Source organism: Lissotriton vulgaris, chromosome 3_1 (genome assembly GCF_964263255.1).
Source record: "Lissotriton vulgaris chromosome 3_1, aLisVul1.2, whole genome shotgun sequence".
Classification (NCBI taxonomy): Eukaryota; Metazoa; Chordata; class Amphibia; order Caudata; family Salamandridae; genus Lissotriton; species Lissotriton vulgaris.
The window spans coordinates 673076248-673098631 of NC_141689.1; the positions used below are offsets into that span (position 1 = coordinate 673076248).

General features: G+C 43.2%; 1 protein-coding gene across 1 annotated transcript in view; it reads right to left on the reverse strand.

The window, feature by feature from the left end:
* NUDT12 (nudix hydrolase 12) overlaps nucleotides 1–21240 on the reverse strand; it is a 150584-nt gene extending 129344 nt beyond the window's left edge. The window contains exons 1-3 of the mRNA XM_086960997.1: nucleotides 21052–21240; nucleotides 17473–17804; nucleotides 8166–8755 (exon numbers count right to left, since the gene is read on the reverse strand). Of these exons, the coding sequence (XP_086817123.1) occupies nucleotides 8166–8755; nucleotides 17473–17678 (796 nt within the window). The 5' untranslated portion in view covers nucleotides 17679–17804; nucleotides 21052–21240. The remainder of the gene's footprint in view (nucleotides 1–8165; nucleotides 8756–17472; nucleotides 17805–21051) is intronic.
* Between the last annotated feature and the right edge of the window lie 1144 nt (nucleotides 21241–22384).

Here is a 22384-nt window from a genome sequence, read left to right on the forward strand (position 1 = left end):
GAAGACGGAGAGGACACAGCAGTAGAGAATACCGGCTCACAGGAGCAAAATGGAGTGATGGATAACAAGGGAAGAAGAACAGACAATGGTGTAGGACAAGAAGAGGGAGCACAGAAAGGAATGGAGGGGACTTGTCCAAGAAGAGTGAGCAAAAGGCCAAAAAGACTGATTGAAGAAATGTAGTGATGGGGCTGTATAAGTATCTCTACATCTTCTTTCTGTTTCTCTATCTTTCTTTTTCCCTCTCTATAAAGATCTCTCTCTCTCGCTGTCCCTCTTTCTTTTCTTTTCTCTTGTTGTTTCTTTCTTGTGACAAAGGGGGGAGATGTAGTGACCTGGGTCAAGGGGCGCTAGGACTCTGAACCCGAGCATGTGGATGGGACAGGAACCAGACACCACATCCGGTCAGGGAGTGGGGAGGCAATTACTAGACACTGGGGCAGTAAGAACGGACGTGCATGTGGGCACAGCAAAGGAGCCAAATAAACAAGGATATAATCACTGACCTGTCTCGGCGTGCATTCATTGAAGACACAACAGTACCATTAGCTATTTTACTGTAAGCGTGGTATAAGTATGGGCGATATTGCAGTTTGTGGTAATGGCATAATCCATGATTACCTATTGGCAGCATGAACAAAGTGTTTCGTTGTGAAGACTGAAGTCGTGAGAGCATTGCCATTGTAATGCAGGCAAATTAAAAGCCTGGGTTGTAAAGGCTTTAGTTATGCCGTCATAGATCCCACCCTGACAGGTGGAGAAGCACCAGATATAACAAGGGAATAGGAAGAAATGTTGTCGGAATCTGAGAGCGTAGATCAAATTGCAGCCAGTTCTGTTTCAATTTGGTGCCTCTCCACAATAAATGGATTAGGTGACAATAATTTTCTACACAACTCCAACTTTCAGCATGAGAATGCAGTCCCGCTCTATGCTACCTCCAAAGTGTCTAATACCAATTGTAGAGGTTTTTAAAATAGGTAATCTAAACCGGACCTCTCTAAGCAAGCAATCGTGTGAGATTAATAATGCAACCAGTATTGAGGTATGCCATTGGTTGAGGTTGCACAGGCCGATAGCGCCTAATATAGATGGGGACATAGTTCATGTTAGACGGATCAACTGGCTGGGGTGTAGAACCAAAAATATAGAGGGGGACCTTGTGGTGGTCAATTTTAGAGACCCTCAGGCTGTTGATTATATCTTAAACTGGCCACCTGGAAATGGGGAAACCTGTATCACCCCTCGGGCTTTAACATACTTCTACCCCAGGTCAGAAGCTATTACCTCTAAATATTCAAACAGACCACAGTCCTATAGGCCGCCTCTTACACTACCCTACATTAACAATTATCCCCAGTATGGGCATCAGTTCACCATGGTGCCTGACCAACACTCTGCTTGGTCTATGGTCCCTTATAGACATATGATGAACCAGGGCTCTAGGATGAATCATCTGAGACCCTTTACCCCGTTGGATACTTACAATTCGGTTTTCTCAGCTGTCAGGGCTGGAAGACTGTGATTGAAGTTTGGGGCCCGAGGGGGGGGGTTAAATGAACTCCCTGGGGAGGAGGACCCTCGACTACTCTGTGGTAGTATAGATACAGGAGAAGTCAGTCTACTTACAGCCCACATGGTCACCACCAACAACATTATTGAGGATTCTAGGCTAGCTGGGCCTTTGACTAGTATGGCTGGTTGCCTTGCAACCACCATTTCCTTGGTTCAGGAGGGGGGGAGCCCTATGACCAGGGTGGATAACGAGAGTGCGACTGGGGTGGGTTATACTTCTATGCCCAGAAGACGGCGGGTAATAAACCTTCTTTCTTGGAATATTGCTGGGCTAAAGAGGAAGCTAGAAATCCCGGAGTGGCATACACTCATTGAGCGGTTTGATGTTTGCCTGTTCCAGGAAACATGGAGTCTATTACCGCTACATAAATCGGGGTATACCACCCACTTTGTGCCTGCTGTAAGTAAGGGAAAGGGTAGACCAGCGGGTGGTCTCATGGTCTGGATAAAAATAGAACTGGACTGGGTGGTCACATGCCATAATGTGGAGTGTAATGATATACTCCACCTTTCGGCAAGAGGACGGGAGGATGTCGTTAGGCTTGACCTTTTTAATGTCTATGCTAGAGGGACACCGGGTGACTCTTCCTCCTTGACCTTAACAGCTCTGGACTCCGCCTTAGCTAATTGCCCCTGTTCAGCTAAAATCCTTGTGGGGGGTGATTTTAATTGTACGTTTGAACCCCTCCTCGGAGATGACCCCTTGGGAATTGAAGAGGAGGATTCAAAATGGTCTATCCCAACTCTATCCCTGCCCCCTATTAGGAAATGGTCACCCAGGGCCATTCAAATTAATGCCCTGACAAGGGACCACAAACTAAGAGCCCTTAATGGCAGGACTATATCCGATCAGACAGGGGCACTGACTTTTAATAGACTCACAGGGCCGTCCCGAATCGATTACATACTAATGGATGTTGGATTTTGGGCAGACCTTATTGATATGGAGGTCTTTCCAAGTCAGGATAGTGACCACAATCCCCTGTGTTGTAAGTTCAATTGGGGTGTCTTTAAAGACAGGCGGGCGAATGACACCTTAAAAATAACTAAAGAGATTATCCCATATAACAATAATCGCAGACTGAAATGGGATAAGGCTAACCTTAAGGAGGATGATATAGGAATCATTAAATCTCTGGTAGAGGGCTTGTCTTCCAAATTAGAGGTCTGGGTCGGTGAAAACCGGATTAACAGCCCCCAACACCCCTCCCTTGACTCTGCCTATAAAGCCACAATTGATCAAGTTGGCCAATTTTTTATCTCGGAAGGGAAAAGTAACAGGGGTCCCGTTATACCCTCTACTCTTTATAAACCATGGTATACAGATCACTGTAAGAGCAAAAGGAAAAATCTGACAAAAGCTCTGTTTTCAGGGGACCCTTTACTGGTTAGAGCGGCCAGGAAGGATTATCTGAAAACATTATCATTGACCAAACGGGAGTGGGAGGAACAGCATTGGCAGGATCTCTCCAAGGCTGTGAGCAGTAGGAACCCGAACCTTTTTTGGGATTTGATCAATAGAACAAGGCAGAGAAAATCGCAACCATTGGCTGCACATATAACTAGCCAGCAATGGTTTACTCATTTTTCATCCCTATATGGAGACTTGGAGGAAACAGCTAGCCCTGGGGTGAATAGTCTGGGTGAAGGGGACCACTTAGAGGATAACGCCCTTTTAATTTTCGACCTCAGAAGTAGTGATGGCGATTAGACATCTAACCCCTAAGAAAGCAGCCGGGCAGGATGGGATTCCTGGAGATCTGTTGATGGCGGAGCCAGAGGCCTGGGCCAAACTAATTGCTATAATAATGAATCTGATCACGAGGGGACACCAGGTACCAGACTCCTGGAAAGGGGCTGAGGTAGTTACTGTGTTTAAGAAGGGGGTAAGAGATGACCCTGCGAACTACAGACCTATCAGTTTGATAGACATAATTCAGAAAGTGGTTGGCAGGGTCATCATTTCAAGAGTAGGCGATTGGATAGAGGAGGCCAGTATTCTCTCCCACTTACAAGCGGGTTTTAGAAGGAAGGTAGGCACGATGGACCAGGTCTTTCGCTTTTTTGCCATCTATTGGAAGGCGGTTACCATCAAGAAAGGCAGTTTGTATATGGCCTTCATAGATCTCAAAACAGCATTCGACCTGGTCCCTCGTACAAAACTTTGGGAGATACTTGGAGAGATGGGTTTTCCCAGTGGTCTTCTGAACCTAATCGTAAAGCTGCACGAGGGGAATTATGCGAGGGTTAGATGGGGATCCCAGGGACAACTAACAGATAGGATCCCAGTGCGGAGAGGAGTACGTCAGGGCTGTGTTATGGCTCCGACCCTTTTCTCCCTATTCGTAAATGGAGTGGTGGACCATCTGAAGGGGGTGGAGACGGATGCCCCATCCCTGGCGGGGGAAAGAATCCCCACACTTCTCTTCGCCGATGACACCTTATTAATCTCCAAATCCCCAGTGGGCTTGCAAAAACTCTTGAATCGGTTTAGCTCCTTCTGCACTATCCGAGGCTTAACCATCAATACATCGAAAACCAAATTGATGGCTTTCGCCCCCTCAAAAAGATTTAAAAATAATTTTGTGCTCAATAGTGCTCCCCTGGAACTGGTTGAATCTTTTGACTATCTTGGTGTCCGGATAAACAGCTGCATGACCTGGAAGGACCATCTTTCCAAAATGTTACTCAGTCATCGAAGAGTATCCGGGGTGACGCTGAAGGAGCTCCGTGAATCAAGTAGCAAACCGGTCTCCCCAGCTATGGCCATCTACGAGGGACAGATTCTTCCTGCGGCACTTTATGGCTCCGAACTTTGGGGGTTCGAAGGTGTTTCAGATCTGATGACAGCGGAAAATAATTTCTTTAGAAAGGTGGTAGCTCTTCCCGCTTCCACCCCAATGATTCCACTGAGATTAGATCTGGGCAGAAGAACACTAAAGGACTTGGTGAGGCTACGCCCGTTGCTCTTCTGGTCCCGTTTAAGAAGAACCGAGGAGCTTGCAAAGTATGCAGAAGGGTTGGACGATCTCCTTTTACTGGATACGGGTAAAAAAATAGGATGGCCAAACAAACTGAAAGAACTGGCTTTCAATTTGGGTCTACGAGAGGCATGGGAGTCGCAATCGCCGCCACCCAAAAATGTGATTAAAAAACTATACTGGGACTGGGTACAGAGTACTGCTATGAGGGTTACGAACGTGGGCTCACTTACTGATCAATTTTTGTTATTTAAATGTGTGAGAAAATTGGAACCCTTTCTCGACCTGATAACCAAACCGTTGGATCGAGCGTTGTACCTAAAATTGCGATATGGGACGCTCCCGGTGCATGACTTTACGGTGAGGTGGTCGAATTCAGATGCCCTCTTGCGCCCATGCCCTGGCTGTGCGGCACCAAAGGAATCGGTGGCTCACTTGTTTTTTGCCTGCCCAGCCTACAAAGGGGCGCGGAAATTCTGGTTGAAACCCGTCTGCAGGGAATTAGGGTTGAGGTGCCATAGCCAGGCACTACGCGTCCTCTCTACAGATTCTTCATCTTCCATTATGATTTGCGGGGTGGCTAAATTTTTGGGAAGTGCGTGGTTGACACGCTCCCGCTTACTGAAATTGCATTCGGGGGGTCCTACAGGCTGATGATGAATCCGCTGTTACCAAACTAGTGAATGAGGTGCCCATCCTTCTTTTAACTTTTAACTGTATTTTATAATTTTTTTTTTTTTTTTATTTTATTGGTAAATTGGAAATGTATATGTATATGTATTCTTTTATGGTGATCAATTTGCCGAATAAAGATATTCAAAAACAGTAAACAGTTGCAGTGATGTTTGCCAGCAACCCCTCATCATCCTCTTTTACTTAAGTAGATTGAATATGCTCTATCAGTAAACCGTACATACCAGATATAGCACCTTTACATTTCTCCCAAGTCAAGTTATTTTTTTTTGGGGGGTGGGAGGGGGGGGAGGGGGAGTTGGGATATTTAGGGGTGCTTACCCATTTCCATAATGGTGTCAGATCCAGTGAGACTTTGGTTTGAAGGTCACAACACTTTTTTAGTCTATCAGTAAATACAAGCTGATCTAAGTGTACAATGCCTGCCGTTTTCTATCTGGCCCAGGGGATAGTAGTGCCACCCACTGTCAGTCTGAAACTATGCCAAGGAGGGGCTAAAGCGTGAATCCAATTGCTAATTTTTAAAAGGCCAAGTGTGGATTGCCGGGCAGGCAGCTAGCAAGTCTTAAACCAGCAGGTACCCTCTCTTGGTGAAGTGGCATGAATGTGTCTAAGGCATCAAAGTTAGGATCACAGGCTATAATAACTCTTCTCAATGCCCGAAGTGGAATGTCCGAGGTGTCTGATAGCCAAACTGTGAAAGATGGCATGCAATTATACAATCACTTATGGGGACCCACATTCTACCATATTCAGTATGATCATAATGTTTACTGGGCTTAGGCTTTGGTCTCCTATCTCCACATATTAATGATTTCCTATCAGAGTCCCTTTGGGAAAGTATAGATTTGTGAATTAGTACAGGTAGCATTCTTTGGGCACAACTACCATTTGGACTACCTGTGCTCCTCATTATGACAGCTAGAGCTGAGATCACCTTCCAAACCAGGCACAAGTCCTAGCTATTAATGGAAATAGTGAGTGCCTCCAGCATACTGGTTAATCCTCTATTGATTCCAATGCCTAGTTAGTCCATTTGGGACCCATTTCAAATTGCAGCCGTCAATGCAGGCAAGGATGTTACACTGGGCATGGGCAACACCTCACATTTCTCCTAGATAACCTTGCATCCAGAGAAACAGGAGAGTTAATCAAGCAAAGATATCAGAATTGGTAGGGAGGGACCGAGTTTCGTTATAGTCACGAGAAAATTGTCCACATCCTGTGAGGACTTTATACGGCACATCCTGGAGGGGTGGGGACACCATGTATATATGGGGAGGATCTGATGGCAATGGCTAGTGGCTCTACAACTAGAAGAAACAAAAGGGGAGATATAGGGTACCCCCGCCTCATGTCGCTTTTTTATATATATGGAGGGCATGGGACTGGAACCCACTGCTATTCATTTGCACCTTCAGAGCCTGATAAAACTTCCTAAGGGCAAAGTCAGCTGTTTGCGGCAGAACCTCTGAGTACTCATCTAACTTTTCGAAGTTACGTTTGAGTGTTCAGGAAATCACGGGCGAGTTCAAGGTGTAAACAGTGACCAACCACCTCACAAGGAGTCTCTAGATATGTCATATCTCTGTAGAACCAAGGAACTCACGGTGGTGACGGGCAACTTCACAGAGTACGTTGGTGGGGTCACACGTTGCCCCCAAAATGGTAGTTCTGGACGAGTGAGCTTTTCTAGCATAAAGTTTTACTGAAACTGGGGCTCGGTTGTTCACAGTCAGTTTAGCTAAGCAGCCCAAAGTACCTAACATCAGCAAATGGTCAACCTGCTTGTTGCACACTGCAGAGGATTCCGGCCTCCAGCACACAAAAAAAGGAGGCATGGATGAGGTGACAGCATAGTCTTTTCTATGAGGTGTGCACCTTTTATATTGTATTGCATACCACTTCCTATCCCAGGAGCTCCGGCGAAAAATCTTTGTGTTAATGTTTTCTCTCAGAAAACACGCTGGTCTGAAAGCACTGGATCATATTTTCAGTGCAAGCACAAAATGTTCTTCCTGTGCACTGAAAGCCAGTCAGTGCACCTTGCCTTACACAGAATTCCAGAGAGATTGAAGATTTACCGGGAGTCTTAACCTAAACTAGCGAGTGTGAGTAGGACAGTTTGTGTAACAGGAAACTTTGCAGAACCCCATTTTCCCTGGCAAAATAGGCCAGCACAGAATAGGTTTACTTCTTTTCGATTCCCAAATAATGTGACTGACTTTATAGAGTTTGAGGATGAAAGCTAAATCGGCAGCAGTAGTCAGGGTGGAGAACAAGGGGAGGCACCTTGAACTAGAAGTACTGAACCTGGACAGGCGGGCAGCAGAACCTGCAGTTAAGTGGTTAAGAGAAGAGAAGAGTTCTAGGGTTCTCTTCAAGAGAGGACACACGATCAGAGTTTAACAGCAAATTGTCTTTTTCATAGCATTCATTATCAAAGATTTGTTTTAGTTTACAATAACCTGAGGAAGCAAGTGAGACTGTTTTAAGACTCTCAAAATGTAAGCTTTACTGATGTGACATGGCTGAATCCTGCAGACAAGCAAAACTGTTTGACAGCGAATTAACACAAAATGTGTTTGCTCAGTGCCTACAACTAAAACAATTCAACTTATAAGAGAATTTCATGCAGTCATATCAATTAATGTTCAGTGCCTACAACTGAAATGTAATTACAAATAGTATAACTCATTATTGTACCTTTGCATTAATCAAAACATTTGCAGCGATTAAACTACAGTAATGAACAACTCATTTTCTCTTTCACCTGAATTTCTGGAAAAAAATGGGTTACTGTAAAACAAACTTGCTCTAAAGGCTTGTCGCTGGGTCAAAGAAGCCCTTTAATATTTCTGAACTCCAAGAAGTTTGCAATATTTCTGACAATCCACGTTATTAGGCATACCTTACCAGACTCTTGCTGAGACAGCTGAAAGAGTGATGGCATCAGAGGTTGTGGGAAAAAGCATCCCTCATGTTTTTTCTCGAAGTGTTCAGTTGTAATATTCTCTGCGTTCAGTGCAAACCAGGCTACTAGGCCATCATCCTCCTTTTCACCAGCATGCACTTCTTTTACACAATGAAGCACATTTTGCTCTATTTCCACTCCAAGAAATATAAGCGACACGTGTTCAGGCTGGGTCAGGTATTCTTTGACCTCTAGATGGTGAAGCCTACAGAGCCGGACATCCCCTTCCTCTGTATTATCATCTCCTTTCCCGACAACAAGCAACGGGCTTAAACTTGAAAAGAGGATGTACACCGAGGCATCCTGGCTCTGTTTGGTTAGGATCCAATCAAGGTCAGTCCTTTTCTCACTCTTCCTGTCCAACAGGGAGCTGCTGAAGTAATTCTCGTGTTCTTCCACTGCATCCGGCAAAAACCATGGCTTATGTCCACCTTTAATAGAGGCCAACAAATTAGCCACATGTTTATGGCCCCAGAACTTGGCAATATCCAATGCAGTTTGCTTTGATTTGTTGACCAAAGACTTGTCGCACCTGCGAAATTTTAAAATATTCTTATCAAAAGAGTAATTTCTCATTTTAAATTTCCAATTCAACATTTTAACAGTATGGTCAATAATAGATAGCCATAAAGCTATTTAGCAGTACTCTACAAGCAGAGAAGGTAAAACTATAATAAATTAACAATGTTCACATAAGAAATTAATTTCTTCATCTGGAAAGCTTCAGCCTATACATTAAAATAATTTGTACTACTACTTTTAATATCTATTACAAATGCAACTGAATGGTGAAGTTAAATTGTATGAAAACTGCTCCCAGACACAGCCAAATGTTTGGGCCTCGTGACAGGATATGCTGTGGGTGAGGTACGCAACACCTGTCTGTCCAGGAACAGCAGCTTGGAGGGTTTCTGGGGAAGAACTTCAATAGGTGTGAAATTCTTTTTTTCCTGTTGGAGCTTTTCCCTCCAAAAGCAACAGCTTCGACAGGACCCCGCTCAATACCCATCTGACTTCAAAGGGACTTATGCCTTTGCTCCATTGGAGGATTTCCTACAGACAATAAGTCAGAAAGTAAAAACTTTACCAGGAAAAACCTACTTGGCATATCATCCTGCGCCGCATTACGGTCACCCTGAAACATGGAAAGATCCTAGTCACATAGGAACCTTACTTTCTATTGGTGCTTTATTTTTTCATGGTGGTTTTTCTCTTCAGTGTTTAAAAATTCATCTCTCCCGTTCCTCTTATTGTATTTTTCTAAAGTTTTTGTGTCATTTTGTTTATAATGTTTTCTCAAATGTTAGAAAATGAACTGGAATTTTTATTGTGTTGTGTTTCAGGATTCCTATATCCTTTACACAATCCCCCCTTTCCCCCACGTTAAACTTTTTTGCTCTGTGCTATTGCTGTCCAAGGTTGATTGCAGTTTTAAATTATTAAAATCAGGGTCTTGTACCTCAGAAATTGCTAACATATTACTTGCAGTGGACTTTTCTTGTGGTCGACTGTCATTCACTCAAATTATTAATTCACTTTCGTACTGGGGTAGTATAGTGGGATGCATGCACCTCCTTGCTCAAGTCTTCGCTAGCTCAGTCACACATGGAGGCAAACAAGTGTTTTGGGAAAACTGCTGATGTGTTGCCACTCTGTCTGTTAGACAGTAGCTTGGCTGGGCATCTGGTGATACTCCTGCTTCGCTGCATCAGTGTTGTTTGCTGAGAATAGGTTCCTTGATCTTAACCTTTCCTCAGTTTTCAGATGTTATAATGGCTGTATGGGATGAAGTGTGCAAGTGTGGTGGCCATATTAGATGGGATTCTATTCTCCAAATTACCGTGGATGGCGGTGGAGGCTTCATATTTGGGAAGGCCATTCTCCCTTGAGATTTTAAAAACAGTGATCAGAGAGATAAAATTGGACCAGACACAGAATGTTAGGAAGCCACTGGTTTTATTTAAGGCACTTTCAGCTAGATGTATCAAAGGGGTTTAACCATTTTGTGTCTATGAGAAAATGCCTTCGTACATATGGCCCTTTGCTGTTTGTGTTCAGTATTGTCATGCATGGGGATGGAGGAATGCTAGAAAAACAGGCACCCTCCAACCCCTTTTCTGGCTGCTGCTGAAAGGGACATCAAGCATGGTTAGCAGTAGGTTTCCGAGCCCCAGGTTCAAGTCTTCACAATAGATATGTATCCAAGTATTTTGAAAGAGTGCAGAGAAGTTGAAGCAGGGAAATCGGATTGGTTTTCTCCCCTTAACCTTTGCCATCTTCTTAATCTGTATGGTACCGTGGAGGAGGAGAAAGATTGCAAGCCTAACTCCAATTCCTAGACAGATACATCAGACACAAAGGCCTGCAAATGTCTTACCAGAGGGACAGTTTGGACTTCATTGAAGTAGAGTCTGCCTCATTACCACAGGGGCTGGCTTTAAAAGTTTTATCATGCTACATCCTTAAACCTTTTTGTTTTGGGGTCTCATCCCACACAGGTAGAGCAACCTTGATCTTGTAAAAATGACGTGTAGAGTATTTTAAAGGACTCAATATTTTATGAGAACGTTAACAAACTCTCTGAAATTGTGAGACCCGCCAACTCTCATAGAGGTGATCTTTTTCATGAATGCTTGGAGCAGTGGCTGCTTTCCTACCGCTGACCTAATTCTTTACTAAAAAAAACACTAATATTTTCATACCCAGATTTCTAGGAACCTTTGATTGTGGTGAAACCTGCTGCATATATGACACTAGGCATACTATGCTCTCAGAAACATAGGAAAACAGGCCAGTTAGACAATTCACTGTTTTGGTTTTCTAGAGGGAAAAAGACTAAAGGATAGAAATTAGGTCATGCATATCCGTAAACCTGAGTCACAGTGGTTCAAAATATTGGAGTTGAAGTCTAGGAATTTTAGTCCTGATCAATTAGAGGTCCTCACCAATTAATGCCTGGTTTTACCTTTCAAAACACCCTGCCTGACCCACTCATGGAGCCAATTGAAACAGAAGAAAAGGATTCTCTACTTAATGCACTGCTGCCTTCTTGACACCGGACTTTCTCCTTACACAGGAGAGAGTGGTCTCCAGATCAGTCTTCAGTGTCTGGGAATTTCCCTAGTGCCTAGTGATGCTAGCCTCTTGCTGAAACCCCATTAATATAGGGGTCAATGTTCTGCCAGTGGTACCGGTTTACACTTGTGGAACATTTCTCCTGTGGTTGGAGCATGCAGCAGTTCTGTGGACAGTGAAAGCTCCTGTATGAAAAACATTTCCACTGCCAAATAAAGTGAAACCTCTCCTCAACCCTAGAAAGTTGCAGTACTTTTAATAGTGTCCATGCAAATGTTATGTGATGTTATTGCGTATTTGCAAAGTGCACAGCTACTCAATCGAGTGTCCCGGCGCTGAGCAGAACAGAACGCTACCGAAAAACAGGACCGACTCTCATGATGAAATTATTGCTGAAATAACCAGGTTTTGAGTTGTTTCCTAAACAGCCATACATCTGTAAGTTGTCTTATTGTAGTAGGTAGCTTGTTCCAAAGATGAGCTACCTGTACTTGAAAAGAACGGCCACTTTGCAGGAACGTGCAAATTTAGGCATGCTCATCAAATGCTGTTGGGATGATCTTAAGAGTCGGCCGGGCGTGTATAAAGGCAATCTTTTCCTAATATAATGTGCTCCGGTATCATGCACAGCTTTAAAGGGCAGTGTCAACGACAAACCGGATTCTGCAGCGAATAGGCAGCCAGTGTAGGTTCTTTAAATGGGGAGAGATCCGTGCTCTGGGGCCCAGCATAAGAATGGATCTAGCTGCAACATTCTAAACGACTTGAAGTTTATTCAATAAACACTCTGAAAGGCCCACATAGAGGACATTAGCGAAGTCCAGCCTCGAGGTAATGAGAGCTTAGACAACCGCCGTTCTATGAGAAAGTGATAGCAGCAGCAAAAATCTCCAGAGCATTTTCAGAATGCCATCGCAGGTTCCTGCAATCGATTGAACTGGTTTCTTCATATCTAGTGAGTCATCTATTTTTACCCCCAGATTTCTCACAACGCCAGCAGAAGTCTGTGGGGGTGACATATCTGAAGGCCACCGTTGCCTCCAGGTGTCTGGGGCTAAAGATTCAAAGAGGGTCACTTCAGACGTCTCAGGATTGCACTGTAGCTGATTGCATCTAAACCAAGCAAATACCTCTCTTAAACAGTTGTTAATCTTCTCCCCATCAAAATCCTCTCCCTTTTAACAGGTAAACATCAGCTGAGTATCATCAGCATAAGATATAATTATTGCACCTGCATCTTCAGCCAAAGGGGCAGGGGAGCCATATACAGATTGAACAACAGTGGGCTTAAAATAGACCCTTGGGGAACACTGACCTTCATGGGAGGCATACAGGAGGAAAAGGGGGGAGTCCAGACCTCCTGACTTTGGTCATCCAGAAAGGAGGAGAACCATTCCAAAACCAAGCCCCCACTCCGCACGCCCCAGTCTCAGTAGGAGTCTATCATGGGGCACGGTGTCAAAGGTGGCCGAAAGATCTAACAATATCAAAGCCGCTCTCCCACCCAAATCAAGAGTCTCTTTGATGGATTCCGAGATCTTGAGTAGAGCAGTCTCCATACTGAAATTTGAGAGGAAGCCAGATTGACTCGTGTGGAGGAGGTTGTTTGTTTCAATGAATTTGGTGGTTACAGAATTCACATATTTTTCAATCGTTTTAGCAAAGAAAGGCAGGAGCGAGATGGGTCTGTAGTAGGATAATAATGAAGGGTCAGCTGTAGGCTTCTTAAGCAGAGGCAGTATTTTGGCCCTTTTCCAAATAGATGGTACCTGGCCGCTGCTTAATGACAGATTCAGAACTGCATTGACCTCTGGGTTGATGATATCAGCCACAGTCACAAGTATTTTGGCAGGGCAAGGATCCGAAGGCGATCCAGATTTTAAATTCTTCATTATGTTGAGAGATTGTTCAAAAGTCATAGTAGGGAACTGAAGAAGGAAAGCTTTACATATCGGATTGAAGCTGTGAGGCTGCGGTTTAGCCAGAGTACTAGACGAAGGAACTAAGGATGTTTGAATGAATCTATTTTCTTATGAAAAAAATAAGCTAACTGACGTGTCCAAGCATCTGATACATCACGCTTAAGGATACCTGCTGTGGGCGACATGAAATGCTTCACGATTTTGAGAATTTCCTTGCTCTTGTTAGTCGATTCCTCAATCTTGGCTGCAAAGAAAATTGTCTTTTCCTCCAGAATTTTACGGTGATACAGTTTAAGCTCCCTTTTATATAATACTTTCCTATCTATATTACAATTCGTCCTCCACACTCTTTCGAACATTTTACAAGCACTTTTACATTGCTGCAAAGTTTCATTAAACCAAGGTGCGTGTCTTCTCGCTGTTCGTAGAGAGCGAGAGAACTGCGGGGCCAACGACTCCACACCTTGCTTTATCCAGTTTTCCAGGCTAGCTGCATCACTCTCTATCAAACAACTCAAGGGAAAAGGGTGCGCAGTGAGCTCAATGTTAAGGGTCTCTGGGGTGATTTTATAAAAGGGCCTTGATTTAAAAGCAGGCTGCTTCTCCATAATATGAGCTGCTTTTATTTGTTTGGCTATCTTTAGTCCGAACAGGAAATGATCTGTCCAAACTAAGGGAATAGGTTTTCTGTTTGTACAGGGGTATTGGAGAAGACTTGATTCAGCGTATGGCCTTTTTCGTGAGTAGGTCTAGTTACAAAGGGGACCAAATTCAAGGATTCCAAGGCCTCGCCTAATATAGAAGCATCAGGACTCTCCGAGTTGTCCATATGGACGTTAAAATCACCAAGGACCATAAAATGTTTAAATCTGAGGGCAAGTGGTGCTGTTACGTTGGAACCACTCCTCAGAAACGGCCTTGCATGACCAGGATGTCTGTAAATTAGTGCTCCCGCCAGAGATTGGTGGGCAGAGAAAGTGCAGTGAAAGCCAAATCTCTCCGCCCCCTCGACTTCATCCAATTGATTTGGTCGAGATGTCCTTTTTAGTGATCATTGCAATGCCCCCACCTTTACCAGTAATTCGGTCTTTCCTTAAAATTGTATACCCATGGGGAATAGCTATTGCCAGAGTGAGATTGGATGTTTCCGTAAGCCAAGTCTCTGTTATAAATAGAATTTCCAACCTTAAGTCTGATATGAGGCCAGATACATGTTGGGCATTTTTATTCAGGGAGCGTACATTGAGTAGAAAAGCTCTCATATATACTCCTGCCCAGAGGTCCCGACAAATTCCGAATTCAATTCCTCCCCTTTACAACGGGCTCGGGCTCCCTAACTGGGCAGATGGAACTAGTCCACTTACACTTGCTGCACTTCTTGATACTACTGTCCCTCCTTCTAGAAGGTTATGGCAATTAAATGTAGGCATAACCCTCTTCAACTCTATGCTGTTATACAGGATATGCTCATCATGAGTCATGGTAGCACCAGCAGCGTTTCCCGCCGTAGCCGCCTCTGGGACGCTGACTGGAGCAGACAGGCTTGCCTTTGGCGCGTCTTTGGCACGCCCGCTGAGCGTTCGGCTGCACATCCGGTTTTATGGGGGCTGGGCCGCTAGAACGCTAACCTCCTACCGGATGTTAGCGCGTATTTTCCCTGAACACAAACGACAATGTCGCTGTGGACCGGGGAGAATAGGCAGTGCAAGGTAAGTTTAGAACAGTGTGCAAGGACAGGAATCTAATACATTTGCCCTATTTTGACAAATTAATTTTTTTCCGATAGGCAAAAAACTAAACACACACTTTTCAAAGCCAACTGTGTCCTGTTTGCATACAAGCGCAAAAGGATTGTGTGCCTGTAATAGACATGCTAGGCGTGGGGTGCACCATTAGTACAGGGACATTAAACTTAAAATTACTGAAGGGATTGTATTTATCCATTCGCATCACCAATAACATAATGTGTAGATAAGGACGCAAGGTAATGTCTATAATTATCCAATAGCTCAGGTAATCCAAGATTGCAGAAGAGGGGAAAATTCAATCAAACAGACTAGAACGCCCATGATCTAGTCTGAGGTGAAGGTAAACCACACCTATATAACTGCTATCAAATGTTGACAACATGTCGGGTAACAACATAGCTGCTTTTGTAATCTCACTGCTCAATAAGGTGTAACACAGACCAAAATAAAAAAAAAAGTGCACACAACATGACTAGGTGCTGTTATGTTTTTTTTTATCTTCAGGGAAATAAGGATTAAACGAACTGCCAGCACTCTGGTACTTAAGGTAACAAAAAATGCGCACAATTCAAACCAGCGTACAATTGGATGAAACAACTGCAGCACATGATCTGAGTAATGGCAGTGGATATCCTCTTGTGTCAGGCAAGCTGCAGTGGATATCCACTTGAATGAGGCAAGCAGCAGTGGATATCCACTTGTGTCCGGAAAGCGGCAGTGGATATCCACTTGTGTCAAGTAAGCAGGAGTGGATAACCACTTGTGTCATGCAAGCAGGAGTGAATATCCACTTGTGTCAAGTAAGCAGCAGTGGATATCCACTTGTGTCAAGTAAGCAGCAGTGGATATCCACTTGTATCAGGCAAGTGGCAGTGGATATCCTCTTGTGTCAGGCAAGTGGCACTGGATATCTTCTTCCCCCTTAATGTGTAAGGCTCTCCTACGGTACTTTGGCAGACTGAAAAGTAAGCTGGGTTTTGGCAATATCAGGAGGCTTGTTTGAACCTCTCTCCCAGCCATTCTTAAATGCACTACCTCTTTTTCCAGGTCCAACAAGCTATGCATCTCTCTACCATATAACGTTTGAAAGTTGCCAGGTCAGAACCTCACTGGCAAGCAGCATTACTAGTGTGCTCGCAATTTTATTTTCTGCAAGTAAAGTATAATTTTTGTAAATAAAAACTAACTGCTGGTACTTGGTACCAAGAGAACAAGGCACAGGGGTTTTAATCCATCCTATTCTTAGTGCAGTAAAATCTCCTGGCAATTGGGGGTTGGGTGGGGTGTTAATGATGCATCTTGGCCAGAGTGGTCTCTTAAAGCCAGGGCATGATCGGAAAATGTTAAGTGAGAACAATTCATTGATAAAATACCAAATTACTAACAGAGCTCTGTGGACATGCCTATCAGTTTGTCAAACAATAACACAAGCATAACCAAAAACTGCAACAAAGAAAGCTACACACACCATCATTGGGATGGAATGCCATGCACTGGTTCAGATGACGTTTGCCCGGACAGGTCACCACAGGGACAAGGAAAGCTGTTCACTCTGTGACATGCCTTGTGTTTGTTATTTACGGACAGGTTTTGGTGCCGGCATGGAAGTCCCAAAATCACACCTATATCAGGCTGGCCATCAGACAAGTTATTTTTACTTTAATCTCAGTGTGCAAATGCTATAAGATGCTTCTTAGAAGGGCTGGTGCCCACTGCCGACGAAAAGGTGATTGCCCCGTGCTTCAATTTCTACTCAATGTGATGGGGTGTGCGTTGTAGTTTCCCTGTTATGGTGGGTACATTTGAGGATAAATAGCTGAATTTGTGGCAAAGGAAATAAGAACATTTTTGAAAATGAAATAAAAATTATTTTATATGCCTGTTGGTCAGTGTGTAAAAGAATTAACGTTTGTAATTTAATGTTAACAAACCATGCTGTCTCACTCAATATGGATGATTAGAAACTATTGAAATAAGAGTGTGAGTGCAAAATCTGTAATGGCTGTGCAGTTATGGGTTGGCAAATATAAGCCTGAATTTGCTGGTGACGTCATGCTGCACTGAATGTCTGGGTGTTCATATTTGAGATTTATAGACCAAGTAATAGAGCAGATCACAAATAGATGTCCAGTTTTGAACCAGCTTGAACTCTTGTGGCTGTGCAAGAAGACTGACAAGCTGCTGCATAGTTAGACATCAAGCATCACATGGTGAAACACCAAAGTAGCTAAGCTCCTCTGCTGTAACAAAAGGACAAGTGAACAGGATTGGGAAGATAAAACTGTTATTTTAAAATCATTCATTGACAATCAACTAAACTACATGAAACGATACGTATCGTTTAACACATAGTGAATTTACAGATGCACGTGTTTTCGAAGACATGCAAATACTGTAACAAAAGGGATGGTCAAGAAATATAGAAAAATAATACATCTTCACACAGGAATCACAGTCTCGGCAAAGGAACAGAGACAACGGCCAGAAAAACAACTCGTGCTTACCCGTGCTTAAGAAGCACCTGTACAACGTCGAAGTGCCCATTTCTTGCTGCATGCATAAGGGCTGTCCACCCATTTTCGGCAGTTTCATTGATTATCGATGAGGAGTGGCCAAGCAACACAGAAAGTCTAGCTGCGTCTCCAATTGCAGCCAGATTATGAAACTGAGAAATAATATCCTCCCTGGGACTTCTTGGTGTCTCTGCCATTTTATTGTAATCACGTGATATTTTCAAGTAGGAAATTGAGACGAAATTAACATCTATATGTTAAAATGTAATACAAAATTGTTGAAGTTCGTATGCAGTGCTGCAGGTGGTATTCCAGCATGAAGTCTAGGACACAAAACAAAAATCAATACAAGTTCAAAATACAATGGAAAACCAAATGGGGAACAATGAGAAAATGCAGGAGCCATTTGTTTTAAATGAGACAAATAAAGTATAAGGAATTATAGATTGACAGCCATATTTATCAAGATTGTCTTCCACTGAGTGGTTCAATTGGCATCAAATAGACAACGAGGGTGAAGCTCTTGAAACTCAGAGGAGGAAAGAGACACTGTGTTCTGTTGTAGGGGAAAAGGTACAACGTTCACCAAGGAGTTATAAAAGAGATAATGTGTATTTATTGATAAGCTATAGAGATCAGCTGGTGTCCCTCTCCAGGCTAGCAGGCAACTGCCTCACCAAGCAAAGAGAAAGAACACATCTGCAATGAATTATCTAGTTATCTCCACTACTTCAATCCTATCCTTGAGCTCTCATACATAGGCAATCCTCGGAAACGTTGGGCACTGTTAACAGCTTCAGCTAAAACACTAAAAGTGAACCAAGAACTTTTAGGAAAACCAGTTAACTTCAATGAAAAGGACTGTGGAACACAGCCCAATAGGCCAGTTTCTTACAGACATCTAGATCAAGTGCAGCGTTAAAGGGCTCAATTAACCTATTCCCTAATCAATACCCAGAGCTAGAGCATACAAAACAAAAGCATTTATTTAATCTTAGCCTACATCACTTCGTTATATATCATTGTTCATGGTCTGATACACCACCACTGTAACTATCTGGGAGAATTGTTATACATCTACACGAGAAACAATACGATAAATGTATTTCTAGTTATTTACACAGAGTTTAATATTCATGGTTTAGTGGCTACAGCACAACTCTCAGCCATACTTCTACATACTACAGGATTTCGCTTCTTACATTTTAAAAGGGAACTTTGCGTTTCATCAGAAATGATGGTGTCTATAAATGGCATATGGCCATTTGGCTGCAATGCAACCTGTTTATTTGAAAGAAATTGCTATTTGAATGTCAACCAATCACATGAAGACTAGTTTCAGTGTATGTTCCCTATCAGAAGTCAGTCTATGGCCTCTCACCATAGAATCCCTAGAAATGTACTCCTTGAACCACAGTTCCCAAGTTGTGAGTAGTTTCTGGAGCGTTTATACAAGCTTTAACCCTTTGGCTTTGTGTGCTGCAACATACACAGAATTGTCAATGTATAGTAGAATGTATTTCCTTAAACTATATATTTTTTGAAGGGTGAAAAGTAAAGTAATGTGGACATGTATTGGTCACAGCTTCTAAGTGGCCCCAGCTAAACAAAGTGTCCTTGTGCATTTAGAGTGGCCACTACCATCCAGGTCCTTATGAACATTGCTTCCAGTTTTAGACTTTTGACAGCCTAATGTATTCTGGGTATTATCTGGTTTTGCTACCATTTAACTAATTAGACTAACATCTGAGAAAACTGATTTGTAACCAGGGCATAGGTTTTAAAACAAGAAGTGGGGGCAACTAACTAAGTTAGGCAGTGTGCAAGTGACATCATGGCACGTGACATCACAGTGCGAGACATCACCAGAGGCATCTTAGGAAGTGGCATCACAACCCCTGACCTCACAGGAAGTGACACCATATCTTAAAGCATCACACATATGTTTAGCAGATCTATCATGAGTACATTTGAGTGCATTACAAAAATAATAAATAATAAAAATCAGGGAATAATAATAGTGGTAAAATAACTCTGGATGTTAACGTATTTGCTGGAGAGGTCTGTGTTTTGTCTGGCTCCAGTTTTGATTCAAAGTAGCATAGAGGGTTAATATGTCTCCTGCTAGCACATTATGTAACACACAGACAGAAATGTTTATTTTATGTAAAAGGGTGAGTCGGTTCCTGCTTTTGCTCACAGATCCTTTTGTTACTTGCAGTTCATAAATTTGAATCCTTCTAATACAGCTCAGTGAGATACGAAATACATGTGGCGCCAACACCTTGTAACCCTCACTGTATTATGTAGCACCTCCTGTACATTGATTTACACATATCATTTATTGCCAATGTATACGCGTGATGTAAAGTGCTCCGATACCCTTCAATGGTATGAAAGGCACTATAAAAGAAAAATAAATTGTGGTATTTAAATGGATATATGTGTAAATACTGTAACAGACCAACACATCTGACAACCTTACAGTGCATGCACACCTTTTATAAACAAGAAGCATGCTTCTCTTAAGCACCTGTTAAGTGATAAGCTGTGTGTGCCTTTGTTTCCCCCATTTCATCTAGGACTGAGGCTCCCCATAGATCCCAGTCAAAATACCCCAAACAAAAGGAGGTCTGGCGGCCCCTCAACTTCAGCTTTTGTGATGGGCCCGGCTGGAATCTGATTAGTACCTTCTTGCCTGCACATTACTTCTGATTGTGTCCTGGTGTCTGAAAAAGACCCAGGCACACGTTTACCATATATTTTGTGGGACCCTGCCTGGCAGGGTAGACAGCTTCCACTTTGTGTAAAAAGCAGTCTACCCTCAACTTCTGCCCTGTTTGTAAGTGAAACTTCTGGGCTGAAAGCAAAAGTCTTTAAAGCCTCGCTGTGACGAGATCGCCCCTCAAGCAATGCTAGGTATGAAACTATTAACCAGTTCAGTTGTTTTTAAATTACCAACACTTGTAAACCCTAGTGCTAGTGGGTAAAAAAACCTAGAAGTTTGAAAATAAGTCGTCACACAGAACACAGCTTCAGCAGGCAGATATGGGGGCACATGCAAACTAAAAACTGCCGTGAAAAAATGGTAATGCAGCGATAAAAGTCAGGGCAAGTGAAGCCAGTCGGAAAAAGGAATAACGAACTACTTTCAAACCTGCGACCTAAACTGCGATATCTTTTCAGAAGAACCTACTGAACTGCTAGAGTTTATTTTCCATCGCCGATAAAAAAACAACTGTCCAGCCGTAAAAGAAAAAATACGTGGTGTTACATAACAACAGAAACTGTAAAGGCGTAATTAGTCGCCTCAATAAATTTAACTAGACAAAAGGAAGAAAGAAAAATACGGCATACATTCATACCATCTCAATATCGTCCCGATGACCTTTAAACTGAAAGATTTTGACCGTGTACTGTCCGGCAGGAGTAACCGCAAATCCACAGAATATGTTTCAGTTATAAACACGAGGGCAGAAAAAGTGTCACTCTGAAGTAATCACAGAAACTGAACTCGTCTTACTTGTGACTATTTTATAACACATTTAAAAATCTAGTGCAATAAATTACCTTGAAATGTACACTTTGTCATGTACAAGCAGCAAGTAAAGTCCAGAGTACACTGCAACCAAATTCTAAGCAGCTTTGTTGCCAGTGCAACGGGTGCCGGTTGTAGGATCGCTCGCTGCAACAGTAATGACAGGCAATGTTTACTGAACCTACCTACACTCTTGTCAATAGGGATCGCTCCCATGTCACGTGGGCTTTAGAGGCGGGTCTACGAACAAGACTAACCCGGAAGTGAACTGCGGCACGAAATGAATCTAAAACAAAGGAAACAGAGAGAGGACTCTCAACGGGTTTATTTCCACAATAAACCTACCAGATACATATGTACAGCAGGTAGGAGGCATCGCACCGCCACGTTCAAGAAGACAAGAACATTGTTCCCAGTGCTTTAACTAGGATAGAAAGAGGGGAGGGGGCAGGCTCATAAGGGGCGTGGCCAATGTAGCGAAGGGTGTGGCCTAATAGAGGGAACTTCAATCCTGAACTGTATATGTTCAGAAAAGAAACCCTTCTTTCACAAAACCATAAACTGCAAACCGCAAGCAACATCTAAACTTATACAGAAACATTTTGTGCCATTAGAAGTAGTAGGCCTGAAAAGGATTTTTTTTTAAAGAAATACTCTCTATACATAACTGACACCTTACAGTGATACTGTATTGTTAGACCTGGTACCATTGGTGTGAGTCTCCTTTCCATTTTTCTGATTGCCTCCCCTGTTTTTGATATGTTTTGCTGGTTTAGATGCTTGGGCACTGTGCCACTGCTATTCAGTGCCACAGTGCAAGTGCTCCCTATGTTGAATTGATGTATTGATTAGTGACTCCGTGATTGGGTTATTTTATTTACCTGTCAGACCCTAGTACAGTGCACCATGTGTGCCCAAGGCTTGTAAATCAAATGCTGCTGGTGGGCTTGCGGTACAAAAGGGGGTGGTGATGGACGGAGCATCTGAACCAATCAAACACTCCCACCCAGTCAACAGATCTGGGTTTAATCCATCACCGTTCTTTAGCCCACTCGGCCACCCCAGTTCAGACATGACCATATGCAAATCAGTCTGGCCCTGTGCCTCATGGGAACAGTCCAGCCCAAACTGCCGAACCATGCCTTCCCTGGACCGGAAACAAGCTTCCCAGGACCGGTTTCTGGCATTACAGCCATCTTCAACCAGGCTTGCTTGAATCCAGTGGCAAAGTGAGCAAGGAACTCACGTCTGAGCATACTCTGCCAACTTATGGCGAACAAAGCGGTACAAAAGGGAGTGGTGATGGACGGAGCATCTGAACCAATCAAACACTCACACCCAGTCAACAGATCTGGGTTTAATCCA